We start from the raw sequence: 14,559 nt of genomic DNA, 5'->3' as shown, positions 1-14,559 counted from the left end.
ACAGGAAAGAAGATATAGATATTTTACTTCAATAATAAAAAGACCAGTGCCCTTGCTTATCCAGGCAACAAAGTCAACTATAATGAAGATTATCACTCACAACTTTATAAAGTTCTATGCACATAAACTATAAACAATTTAATAATGAAGATGCGTCGGATCAAGTATATATATGCAATTTTAAACTAGTCCGGAGTGCACTTTAACTCCTAAGGTAGGGAGACAAATTGGATATAGAGACGGAAACAATAAAATACTTCACTATATCTATAATGATCGAGTTTAAAATGCTATAAATGACCATGTCCACTTATATGACATTTATTGTTTATGGACTTTTAAAGATGATTATAAAGGAGGAATCAACTACCGTTCAAATTTCCATGCCTTTTAAATAAGCAAAAAGGCAAAAAAGGCTTTTACTTATCAATAAAATATAATAAATAAATTTATATAACAAAGTCATATTAAACTCCTTATACAAACAAATCGCACCCTTTTGTTTTAACAAATGGCCACTTTAGATATATCCTTTCTTAATCGCATGGGTCGACCTCCATGTGAAATGAAATGAAAGATTTTAATGACGTCCACGAGACCATAAGTCTAAGGGGCCAACATAAGACCCCTTAATCAGTTTGCTGCGGTTTCTCCAGGCTGTCCCTTTTGTTGTGGATCTGCATAAGTAAGATGGCTCCCTTAAGGAGTCCTGGTCCTTTGAAAAGCTCTTTTATGCTGTTCACCCTTAAAGTTTCTTTGTATCATAGCTGTATCATGTATACCTTGCATTAATAAATCAAACCTTTACTTTTTGTGTTTTCCGGCAATATTGTTCCAATATCTTCAAGCCCAATAGTTATTATCTCAGGTCTTCAAAGAAAACGATAACACCTCTAACGCCATCCATACATCTTGTAATAATCGCAGCATAACCAGTTTGCTTGATGCCTTCCCTTATTTGAAACGTCCAAGTTCTTCCATTGAGCAACTATTTTACAAACAATCTCGTGGCTTCTTCTTTATTCCTCTAATTTTCTGGTGAATGTTTTAGCGTTGAATTAAGGATTTTGAATCGAGGACCTCAAAGACCATGTCGATGCTTTCACTTTTATATTTTCATTGCGGTCAATATTCTCCTCTAGGATGACATGGATTCTTTTTCCATCGAGTGCCCAAATTGCTCAAACACAATCGCTATAAGGCTATCTTCTCATTGCCGTTCATGGATTTTCATAATGACTATATATTTTATTCCATCACTGTTAGAGTCTCTTACAATCACACCAAATGCACATGTTGTGAATCACTGTTGTGGTTCATACTAATGGCATCGCTCCTTTCCATGGGTCGTATATGGATGAGTGACATGGAAACGTTGATCACTGAGAACTTGTGATGACTTGGAAATCCATGATGTTGCTTCTTTATCACTACTTTAAACATCGCTGATGAATATAATGTTGCTGTGTAATGTTAACTTGACATCCTTATGTAGTCTCTGCTATTACATCCAAGTTATTCTTGTTTTCAACTTTTCGGTCCAATGAAGAATATCAGCTATCGCATCCAGAATCAAACCAGTTTGTTAACCATGCTGTTTAGTCTTGAATGCACTAACACTCTTGCAGAGGCTCATATCTTCCTCAACAATGTCTGATAACCGTCATTGCTTCTTTTCTCATCATCTTCAACTTTTATCAGGTTCCATATTCATATGGTTTTTTTCTGAGTTTTTAGGCACTAAAATCTTCACTGTTTCCAGCTCTGTATACACAATATCCATCAACATACCCTCTTTATCACTGTATATTTATCCAGCTATGAAGTTATTTGTGTAAGATAGAAATTTAGATTTAGTATTGCCTAAAACTTTTAATAGCATCATCTAATATATCACTGCCTTTGATCGCAGTCCAATATACTTTGTTTCTTGTGTCTTCAAGTTATATTCATATGAAAGGTCTGCCTTTTCTTTTGAGGAACTGGTAAGCTAACTTCAAAACAATCTCTTTATCTATGACTTCTGCTTATAGGTCTGATATCCTCTGTTTAGGTATACAGATTTCAGCATCCAATGACCTTTTTGTAATTATCTGCAGATTCTGATAATATGATCAGACTACAAATGCAAAGATTAGATAAGAACAGGAATGACCTTGACAATAAACTTGTCTTCAGAATTTTATTGTGCAGATGAAATGACTGCATATCCTGATATATGTATGAACTGGAGTTCTGAACTATAGCAGATAACCCGTAAGGCTAAGAAGACCTGGAGATCAGACTGTAGGTGACTGTGTGTCTCCAGACTGCCTTCTCAGCCCTGCATATATATCCATATCAGGGGGTATGTCTCTTAAGGGACATCACCCTTAGATTTAACAAGTAATTAATATATCCAAAGTCGGCGACTATAGAGCAGAGATTAGTTAAAACTAACTAAGATTAGTCTAAGGAAAAACTAAACTTGTTCCACTCTGATTGCCGGCACCTTTAGAACAGATATAAATAATTACAAATGCCATATAATGGAGTATATGATAGTAAGAGTTAGGCACAGCTTGCACCTGTAGACCTGTAGATTATCTAGGTTAATTCCTTAACACTCCCTCTTAACCTGATAATCCTACAGAGAGATATTATATCTAGCAACATCTATACAGATGTTAAGCAAGAATTAATACTCTATATCTGTCTATCTCTTCTTAATACATAGCATCATAAAACATATGATACAAAGTCATATCACGAAACCTGTGATATGACAAATCACTGCTACTAGTGATCAAACACATGTTGTGACTCATAGATACTGGTATTTCTAAATCACAACTAGATCCTGAATTTAAGAACTACCAGAATACAAGATAAACTCGAAGAATTTTTAGAATTCTTTATTTATCCAATTTGTGACCCATGAACATGTCAATGTCACAAGACGATCTAAAATTCACCTGGATCTTATAGTAAAACCTACTGTTAGGACATTATCTAAGAGATCGTCACATCTCATAATGCCTATTGCACAAGTATTCATTATTTTAGAGATCGTCACCTCTTAAATAAAGATTACATATGGTGGAGCCCATAACAATCAGTAGCCTAACAAAATAAAATTTATCATTTTATTAATAATCAAATAGTACAAAAATGAATTACAACTCAACCATACCAAGTCTCTTTCTAAAATGTTTTATCTTTACTCTAGATAGAGGTTTGGTGAGTATATCTGTTGTCTGATCGGCAATACAAATGTATTCCAATTTCACAGAATTCCTATCTACCATATCTCTTACATAATGGTAAGGAATTTCAATATGCTTGGATCTATCATGGAAAACTGGATTCACTAAGAGCTTGATAGAACTCTAATTATCACAATGAATGATCGTAGGACTCATGGCTTGCCCAAATAATCCCACAATCAACTTCCTCAACCATACTGCTTCTCGAGAGGCCATTGCTAATGCAATGTATTCAGCTTTTGTGGAGTTCTGAGCTACTGAAGACTACTTTCTGCAAATCCATGAAATCATAGCTGATCCTAAACTGAAACAGCATCTTGAAGTACTTTTCCTGTCTTTAACACTTCCACCCCAATCTGAATCGATGAATCCATGCAAATCTAAAGCAACTCTCTCATACTTGAGTCCATAATTAAGAGTACCTTGTAGGTATCTCATAATATGTTTAACAGCAACTAGGTGAATCTCCTTAGGTTCACACATAAACTAACTTAAAGCATGAACCACATAGCAAATATCAGGTCTTGTATTTACTAGGTACATCAGAGACCCAATTATCTGCCTATAGAGAGTAGAGTCTATTGGAGATGATTCTACAGCTACTTCTTTAAGTTTATGCAAATTAGTCTACATTGGAGAAGACATGGACTTGCAGTTCCACATTCTGAATTTCTTCAAGATATCTGAAGTGTACTTTCTTTGATTCAATATGATACTATCAGCATTCTATTGCACTTCCAATCCTAGGAAGTAATGGAGAAGACCCAAGTCTTTCATTTCGAATTCTCTAATAAGATCTTTCTTGCACTGATCTATAAGATGGCCATCACCTGTGATTTATAAATCATCAACATACAATATCAATATTACCATACCATCTTTATCTCTTTTATAATACAAGTTCGGATTGGCTTCATTCTTAGAGAATCCTAAGCCAGTGAGATATTTATCAATCCTTTCATACCAAGCCCTGGGAGCCTGTTTAAGCCCATGAAGAGCTTTGTTGAGTCGGCAAACAAAGGCATTTGGATCATGGGTTTCAAATCCTTCTGGTTGCTCCATATAGACTTCTTCTGAAATCTTCCCATTGAGAAATGTTGTCTTTACGTCCATCTGATGTACCTTCCATCCCTTAGATGCGGCAATTGCTAAGACAGCTCTAATGTTGTCTTAAGTCTGTTAAAATCCGGAAGCTGATCCCTAGCACTTATTCCTTGTGCAAATGTTTCCCATGATTCTGGCAGTCATTTAAGGCCATGAGCATTAGTTCAGTGTCATTTATGATGGTTCCTATGCTTGCCAATTCGTCTCTAATACCGGCAACTCTTAGAAAATAGGAGTTGATTGATTCTCCTTTCTCTATTTGGATGTGATTTAGTTGTCTCTTTAGTGCAAGGACTCTCGTTGCATTATTTACTTCAAATGCATTTCGTAATGCATTCATCATATCGTAGGCAGTTAGGTGTTTTGTAAGCATAGGTACGATGTCATTCTTAACTCCATCCAAGATGATTTGAATGGCTTTCCTGTTTCCATTGGACCATATGGATTTGTGAGGTTCAACAGGTGGCTGTTTGGATGCTCCATCAACAAACTGTCTAACATTATTTTCTTCGAGAATCATCAAGATTCTGAATTTCCATGCTTCAAAATGTTCCTTTCCATCAAATCTGTCCTCAGGCGTGATTGTATATGCCATTGGAAATGAAGGATAACTACTGGATATGAACAAGTCTGATAATTGACAAACTGCAGAGCCCTAGATCTGATTAACAGGGCTCTGATACCATGTAATTATCTGCAGATTCTGATAATAGGATCAGACTACAAATGCAAAGATTAGATAAGAACAGGAATGACCTTGACAATAAACTTGTCTTCAGAATTTTATTGTGCAGATGAAATGACTGTATATCCTGATATATGTATGAACTGGAGTTCTGAACTATAGCAGATAACCCGTAAGGCTAAGAAGACCTGGAGATCAAACTGTAGGTGACTGTGTGTCTCCAGACTGCCTTCTCAGCCCTGCATATATATCCATATCAGGGGGTATGTCTCTTAAGGGACATCACCCTTAGATTTAACAAGTAATTAATATATCCAAAGTCGGCGACTATAGAGCAGAGATTAGTTTTAAAATAACTAAGATTAGTCTAAGGAAAAACTAAACTTGTTCCACTCTGATTGCCGGCACCTTAAGAACAGATATAAATAATTACAAATGCCATATAATGGAGTATATGATAGTAAGAGTTAGGCACAACTTGCACCCGTAGATCTGTAGATTATCCAGGTTAATTCCTTAACACTTTTAGTTTGTTTGCCTTAGCCTTAAAATGTTCTTGAGGACTTTCTATTTGTTGGAGTGCATCCTCATTATCCTGAGTTATGCACTTAACTTGTTCAGTAAGCTCGTGTGATGCTTCAAGGTCTTTTTTGAGGTGTTCAATTTCTTCTCTTGCCTTTTCAAATGCCATAGCAACCTTTGTTTCCTGTATTAAAGTCTTCATGCCAACACATTCATCTGATATGCCACAACTGCCATAATTGGATTGACTTAAGTGTATTGTAGCATAATACAAATAGTTGGTAAGGTCTCCTTGATTTGCCAGGTTTGGTTGCTGTTTCAAGTTCTTCAAATCTAAAGCCCTCTTATTACCTCTAGTGTGTCTTCTAAATGCCAACAAATTCATGTGCATAGAATGATGATTTCATTGTCTTCCAAACTAATAATGTTACTGATTATGACTCCTGCCGTTTGTCACACGACTAATTCTTGTCTTAAACAGGGATATTTCCATGTTATAAGAGTTATACCTATTCACATTCTATGACATCAATGTCAATATCTCATCAATCTCCAATATAATTTCACAAATGGAGGCCATAATTTTTGCAAAAAATTAGGGCTCCATCACATGCATACATACACACAAACATACATAAATATAATATACAACTGTACCCAAATTTACCATACCCAAGAGAAAAATAAATTACAGTATCAACATACAAAAACTCCAACCCCATACCAGAACAAGCAACTTAGTTATATGATATCCAAATGGTGTGTTATTGTTTATCAAATCATCAAATGATGGCTGTAATGGCTATCCAAGCTCCAACAATCAAGCCTGCAATAATTCACGAGGCTTGGAGAGAAATGCAACCAACTATTCTGTAACCCATGTTTTAAAGTTTATTTAGAATGCCAGCAATACTAATAAAACAAAATATGATACATGATTAACTATCATGTAGATCCGCTTGAGGAAAAAATTTATATCAAGAGAAAAGATCGCCACAAAATATAGACCAACAAGAAAATGGGATTTCGATCATGTAACATGGAATAATGAAGTAGAGATTAATAAGTGCATATTATTAATGTGTTATACTTACTAACTCCAATAAGGCATGCAACGTCAAATATATTGAAAATCTTTTACATTAGTGAAGGTTCATCATTTTAACCCTAGCTGCTAGCAGTAGAAGTTGATTTAAAGTTGCAAGCAAATAACTGATAGGATACTTATTTTACTTCAAAATAATGTGTGCATCGGAGTTCTGAGACTCACCAAGACTCAGCAAGTCCCAAGCTGGGTGACCCTTGATGAGTCTGACTTGGACTCAGACTCGGCCAAGTCTCAGAAACTCCTCAAACTTGCCAAGTTTGAGCGAGCTTGGATGCTCAAACTCTGTGAAAACTGAAACTTTTGGTTTTAAGTCTCAGAATTTTTAGTTTTGGGGGTTTATGATTCTGGAATATACATGAAATGTAACATTTAACTTCCCATCTTTGCCTTCAACTCAATTTCAGTCTTTCCGATTCAGTAGAATATATACATGAAATATAACATTAACTTTTAAAGTATAAAAATGGGAAACTTTGAGTTTTATATATATATATATATATATATATATATATATATATATATATATATATATATTGTCAGGATGTTTGAGAGTGGTTTCAGATCTCTAGGAGTTACAATGCAAATTCTAGGTTTTAGAAGATCGTATAGCTTTTCAGACTCTCAAATTTCAGTGATAAGCAGGATCCTATCAGTATTCTCACTCTCTCTATCTGAGACTCTTTATTTACCTTTATCTCTAGACCTATCAGTCTTCCTCTATCCCCTCTCTCTAAATCTCTTTAACTTGCTCTGTCCTCTCTCCTAGAAGATCTAGACCTATCCCTCTAGGCCTCTCTCTCACCCTCAAAACCCCTGCAAGGGGTGCTACCATCAACCTTGCTTAGGTGTTCCCCCAAACCCCATCAAACTATAAGTCTAAGCAAGTAAAGGCCAGTAATATATCACGATCATAAATATGTACATAATACCTATCCTTTGTTGCAAATCTTTGCATATTTGTAGTTAAAAGATATTAATAATTATGGCTGTTATATCATGGACATACATTAGATGCCCTTGTAGAAAGGATTCTTTCTCCTCTGATCAGATGAGCCATAGACTTATAGTTTTTGTTTTGATATTTGTTTGGAATATTTGATGCCATGGATTTCACATTCCATGAGTTTTGTATATTTTTGGGAATATTTATATATTGGGTGTGCTATTTCCCAAAGCTACAATTTGTGTTTACAGTTATACTTCTGTGAGTAATATAAACCTATGTATGTGATCAAATTAGCTTCTATTTGATGATGTTATTGTGCTTTTAAGGTTAATTTAATAAAGGGTGCATAAAAAAAGTTTTAAATCCTTAACAACCTCTAAATTTCTTGGGTTTTTTTTCAGTTTGCCCAGATCTTACCAAGTCCAGAGTCCGGTCAACCTTGCTGAGTCCTGGAACTATGGTGTGCATACAATAATTTCAAGATTAATTTTAGAATACAACCCATGATTTAAATAATACAATATAATATGATCCTTAGCACCTTTAATAGAACGATTTCAGCAAAAAAAAACTGTAAATGCACTGATTGGCCCTCTTTCACACATATAGGGTGACTACAAGCTACAATACTTGTCAAGATTCAAAACTACAACACAAATAAATAATAAGATTAGGTAAAACCTCACCACTGCAACCATAAAGGCTCCTTTCAAATTGCCACAAGCTTCACAACATGCCTTGGTAGTAAGAAATGGGAACCATCTGCAATATGTTCATAAATATATTTTTTCAGATGTAGATGAACAATTTGTAATTTTGAATTTAATGGTCAAAAGGGGTAAAGCATTACCTATGCCACTGTCCACTCGCACCAGCTGAGAATCCTAAAATATTTCCAAATGCCAACCACGAAGTATATATAGCATTTGAGAAGTTCCTCTGCTCTGGACCTGTTTCAGCATTGTAAAGGATCCAAATGTTTACCAGATTCTACATAACTAAAGGGTATGTCCTCAAACAGTGCTGCATATCTATAAGAAGTAAGAAGATTCAATATTGTATTAAGATGTTCATAACATCATCTAAAGCCTAGTTATGACATAAATTCACCTGAAAGATCTGCAAGCAAAGCACGTGCTGGACCCTGGAGAAAAAGCCATAATAAATGAGGAAGATGTCACATGTATAATTCAACATGACCTGCAAAGTCTTCTTCTGTTTAAACTAACCCTCTTGTTATCATTAATAGGTCCTAAAAGAAAAATTAATGCAGTGAATTCAAAATAAAACTTAAATTGCTAAGAAAACAAAACTCGCTATTGTAGGTATTTAATTGAATTTTTTCCTGTTTTCATTAGTTATCAGCTATGTTGCCAATTTAGTTTGCTTTCAGGTCTGGGTTCAGTTCTACACTGATTTCTTTCCAGGACTTGGTAAAGTACAGCTGGCTTCAGCTGATTATTAATAGTTCAAATGCAAATTGCCAAACTTTAAAGATAAAACAAAATAATTTATATTAGTGCATCTGTACATTTAAAATCAATAGAAATCATGATATTGCTCTTCTCCAAGAGCATCAATATCATCAGCTGGTTTGTTTGAACGACAAGCAGCATCAATGTCATTCTTGCTAGCTGCACCATGCAAATGATGCTGTGTACCAGCCTCATGCCCCTAGTCCTCAATTGAGACTACGGAAAGCTGTTAGAAAGGGTTAGTTTTTCTTGTTCTTTCTTTAAAGCTTTTGTATTAAAACTTTATTTCTCCCTTTGTTCGACCAGGGTGTTGCCCCCAACCCGGATTTGGCCTGGACCAGGATCAGAACTCAGTTTGTATCAGTTGGGTTGGACCAAGGTTCCTCCAGAACTTGGTAATATAGGTAACCAGTTTAGACCAACCACGAAATGACATGCAAGAAAACTAATGACATTTTTGGTAAAGAAAGTAAACAACAGATTTCCCAGTTTACATGGGTTGTCCAAATAGGACCATCTGCCAACCAAACATTCTGGTTTGAGGGACAGTTTATAAAATTGGGAAGTTCTCACATGTCTCACATGTAATTGCCAGTAATTCCTAGCAGTAAGCAATTGCAAGGACTAACTCCCTGACGATTTGTGCAAGAAATCGTGGCAATATATTTTCAAATTCTTACAATAAAAAATCAGAAGAATATGCCAACTCCCATATACTCCCCAACAGTTCCTTCTGGCGAGCAATCACAAGAGTAAATTACCAAAACGTTTCTGTGAGAAATCACAGCATTATATTTTCAAAAACACATGATAAAATCAAAAAAAAAATGCCACCAACTTTCAGCAAGGGAAAAACTCATCCAACATTGGGTATGAAATGGGGCACAAATTATTTTATTTTTGACCCTTTTCATACAAACCTTCCTGCAATTTCCTAAAATTTTACACTGCTACTGGGCCATTTTGGCATGCTGTTCTTTGGTTAGGGCAGACTTTGACTACAACCAGACATCCATGACCTAATTTTGTATGTTGTTGATCATTCCATTTCAAGGTCATTTAACTTGTTCAAAACTTGCACAGGGACTGTCATTTACACATGTATTTAAATTTATAATAGCCATTTTTTAAAGAGCGTTGCAGAATTTTGGAACTTCCAAACTTCCACACAGACTACTATTATAAAAAAAAATCTTCTAAAACTTTAAACCTCCAAGAGGACTGCTATTTTAAATATAAGTCTTAAAAACAATAACTTAAAAAGAAATTTAAATAAAATTGTGAACTTTCATCAAGAACTGCCATTTCACGTGTGTGTTTTGTCATGCCTTTGTGAAAGTGAGTTGATCTTGCCTACTGTCTGATTCAAAAACTGTTGAAGAACTTTCGATCATTGCAGACAAAAGAAATTGGACAAACAGTTACACCAATAATCATGCTGAGCTTTGAATTTTTATGACAAATTCAAATTTAAAAAAACCTTGACATTGTTTATTTGTAAGTATTTGACCTCTTCCTGACCAGCACAGAGAAACCACCCATGTTTATCATTGCAAACACAGAAATATCATATAAGGGTTTTCCTAACACATCAACTCTGTCATGAAGAATGAATTTGAACTTCTGGGATATTATAAAAGACATATTTATGGATGCATGAATTCTATATAGACTGTACAGTGAATTTAGATTCCAAATAAATGCACAAAGATTTTGCTATATGAAAATTTGAAGTTACCAAAATCAAGAAAACCCGGGGACGAGTCCCTGGCCTTCTTTGGAGCTTCCCCATTTCCAGTATGTCTTGGGGATGGGGGGGATTGGTTGGGGATGTCCCCCGGCTGTCCCCAAAATCTGGAAAATTGTAGGAAACATCCAGGAAACATGGAGATGGCAACGATTCTTAGAGGAGACATCTGTGACATCGCATAATAGTCCCAGGGATGGCCAGGTGGCCCCCATTTCCCAACACATTTAAAAAAAGGTTTCAAATGCTTTTAAGAAAAACATTTTTTATTTCTTTTTGTGGGCCCCCACACGTCAGAAGTGCGTAAGTGCGATAAATTTCGTTTCCATTAAACTACATATGTCAGTTCCAACTACAAGTAGTCTAGAAAGAACTGGGATAGGTATCAGCAATCGCAACAAATCTCAGCAGCAAGCACAACACAATTTTACAAACACTTGGAACTTGTTAATGCATATGAAAGCAATTATTGGTCTGCAACACAGGAATTCTCACTGATATGAGGAAGAAACATGTTTGAATCTCTGAAAAAGCACTTCAAAATCTGAAATAAATTAATAATGAACAACAAACTGGTAATGAATTTCAAAATTAAGTTACCAGATACTCTCTAGCAACCCTCAAAGTCTGGTTCAATTCTGTACAAAGTCTGGTCCTTGTCAGATTCTCCCCATATTCTCTTGCAGAGCTACGAATTTACTGCCAATTCTGTCAGAGGAACCCGGGCAGAATTTGCAGCGAATTTTGAAGAATTTGCTGTCTAGACATGGGCTGAATTTGGTCTTGGAACAATTTTTTTAGAACTTTTAAAGTGTTTTTTTGATCTCTCAACCCTACTGTGACCATTAAAAAGACCAAAAAAGATGTTTATATGTCATTTATGCATGTGTATGAAAATGAAAACTTATACAGGAAATCCAAATTGACAATAGGTGACATCTAAATTGATGATTATTGAGGAATGTCTTTAAAAAGATATGATATCTTTGAACCTGGGAATTCAAATTTGTACCTCACCTTTTGACATAGCCTGCCTAGAAATGCTCTAACCAATGCAAAATAAAAATTCAGATAACTAAAATTATCTTTTGACAATTTCATTCTCAAACTGTCCTCATGATATGGAAATATGTTCTGTGCATGTTACCAAGTAAGTGTATCAAGTTGTATGTATTGCTAAATGATGCAATTAATGTCCTATTGAACTGAAACATAGATTTGGTGGTGTATTTTGCTATGTTCCTTTACTATTAGCAGATTCAAGTATGGATTTATTTTTTGTTGCATACATATACACACATATACATATTTTTAAAAACATATGTTTTTGTACGAATGGAACCCAAAATGAATCCGAACCCAAGCCCAGAAAATTTTAGACGAATTTTGAACCCGAATCTCGAACCTGCATCCGTACGGGTATCCGAACTGGCAACTTAGTTTCAAAACACTCAGAACTTGGTAGAGCATAAAAAAGTGGCTGCAGGTCCGCAATATTGAACTTTTCACTGATAATGAGGGTAAACAGGTCTGAGGCATAGCGAAAAGCTCTCAGAAATATAAATAACAGCTTGGTAATTAGTTTCACAAACACTGGAACCTGGTGGCACATAAAGATATGGCTGTAGGTAATAATAGTAATAGAATACTATCAAAAAATCCTCCAATCAGAAAGAAACTACAAATTACTTCCAAACAAGTGTTGGAATGATTAATATAAAGACTGGAAACCAATGTGCAAAGTACAAACTTAATTGCAGGTCTGAGTCAATTGTCTACAGGTCAAAATAGCTACAGAATTCATCAAAGCCCTTCTTAAAACATCAAAGAACACCTCCCAACACTACCTAGCAGCAACATACACCACCAGCACCACCAAACAGCGAGAAAGGGGCCAAGAAATGCAGAGAATCACCCAACAGATCACGCCAGGTTTGCAAGAGGTAAGACTTGTACTGGGTTATACTTATCAGACTGGAAACCACTCATACTCCATCAACCTCAAAAGCTGGTCTGGAAATGAACATCAAAGGGAAAAGCTAGTGCAGACTAATCAATACCATCAATATTGGTGGTCAAAAAGGGCACAAATTTTATATGTTAAGGGTCTGTATTTTATATACACATCCGTCATCAATGTTTTCATATGAACATAATGCATATATGCCTGTTTTATTCATGTTTTCATATGGATATTTAAAACTTCTCTATATGTTTTAAAATTTCCCTACATTTAACGGGGAAGATGGAACCGTTGTGTGGAGCTATATGGTCAAGGGTTTCTGTGGTCTTCCATTCTGGGGCAGGACCATGTCGAGATTTGCATGGAAAAAGAAGAGTGCTGCAGATGTATGGCAGTAAGAGGGTAAAAATTTTCCTGTTGGCAGATGGGTGAGAGGCAGGGCTGTGGGAGGGTAGAATCCCCATTTCAGCACCGCATTGGAGATTTCAAACATGGTTGACGATAGAAATCCCATGCAGATGGTCACAAGCTTGTGAGGTTCAGGGTGTGGCCAGTGTGGCCCTGCGCAAGCACACACAACCCTGACCAAACAGGGGATGGGATTACAACCAGAAAATATTTCAGGGTGCCGTCTGGGAGCTATTGAACAAGGATATTTCTGTGAGTCTGGAAGAGGAGATAGAGAAGAAAGACTCGCAATGTCTCTATTTTTAAAGAGTTAGGCTTGATTGCGCGATTTAGGGGATTACAGCCAAGTTTACAAGACCTCCACAAGTGGATTATGGACAACTAGGAACCCATGTTGGAAGCAAGAGATTTCTTATTGTGTTTTTTGCAAATACTCATGACAGGAACAAGATTCTGTGTGAGAACCATTGGAACAAGGAAGATAAATCTGCTCTAATGCTGAGCTCTGGCACCCTGTTTTTTACCTGGCAACTGAAGTTTTCAACAAGATCCCACTTTAGGTAAGGTTACCCTACCTTCCATTGCATTTCTGGTTTGATGCTTGTTTTAAAGCTATTGGGAACTCTCTAGGAAGTTTTATGATGACTGATGAACGATCCTCAAACCTTCTTAATTCCACCTTTGCGCAGATCTTGGTGGAAACGTATGTCTTTGAAGGACTTCCCAAGGACATTTCAATAAATACCTCCAGGTTGTTGGGTGCAGCCCCTGGACTATGAAGGGGTCTCATTTCAATGTAGAATTTGTTTTCAAACAAGGCATATGCATAGTTAATGTGCTGGTTACAAATCACAGAAGGTCTTGTGGTGGAAAGATGTCATGAATCATCACTGTACTGTAGAGAAGTAAGCTGAGAAGCAAAAGAGTTTTGCTCAAGCTCTATCTGGGGATGGTGTACAACAGTCATCAGAGGCTCCGAATCAAACTGAGATGCAACTGTCATCTGAGGTTCTGCTTCAAAATGAGTTGCCAAAATTGGACTGTGTTAATGCGGACGGTGGGGGTTGCAATAGTGCATTGAAATTTTAAAAAAAGCATTGCAATGCTGATTGGAAGGGAGAAAAATACACCAGAAGGATCTTGAGATGGTGACGTTGAGATTGCTTATGTGGATAATCATCTACAACAATTGAAGGGTTGTTCGGTTGAAAAATCCCAGATATCACAGGTCCAATCTATGGAATGGCAAAGGGAGGCGGTTAGGTTGGAAAATGGCTGGCAAATGGTGAAAAGGAAATTTGAGAAAAAAGCGAAGATGATGCCTTTTGGCACACGACCCTTCGATCCTCAAACGAA

At 36.1% G+C, this 14,559-nt stretch overlaps 1 protein-coding gene across 3 annotated transcripts in view; it reads right to left on the bottom strand.

Annotated features, from left to right (window-relative positions):
* Nucleotides 1-14,559, bottom strand: part of SUT2 (sucrose transporter 2) — a 108,315-nt gene that overhangs the window by 23,675 nt on the left and 70,081 nt on the right. For all 3 annotated transcript variants that reach the window (XM_089807569.1, XM_089807570.1, XM_089807571.1), the window contains exons 6-8: nt 8,721-8,754; nt 8,461-8,560; nt 8,297-8,372 (exon numbers count right to left, since the gene is read on the bottom strand). In XM_089807569.1, the coding sequence (XP_089663695.1) occupies nt 8,297-8,372; nt 8,461-8,560; nt 8,721-8,754 (210 nt within the window). The remainder of the gene's footprint in view (nt 1-8,296; nt 8,373-8,460; nt 8,561-8,720; nt 8,755-14,559) is intronic.

The sequence above is a fragment of the Cupressus sempervirens genome, chromosome 10 (genome assembly GCF_028749045.1).
Source record: "Cupressus sempervirens isolate cs-2001-9-10 chromosome 10, ASM2874904v1, whole genome shotgun sequence".
NCBI lineage: Eukaryota > Viridiplantae > Streptophyta > Pinopsida > Cupressales > Cupressaceae > Cupressus > Cupressus sempervirens.
The sequence above is the reverse complement of the archived record's forward strand: the minus strand, read 5'-3'. Positions and strand labels throughout refer to the sequence as shown.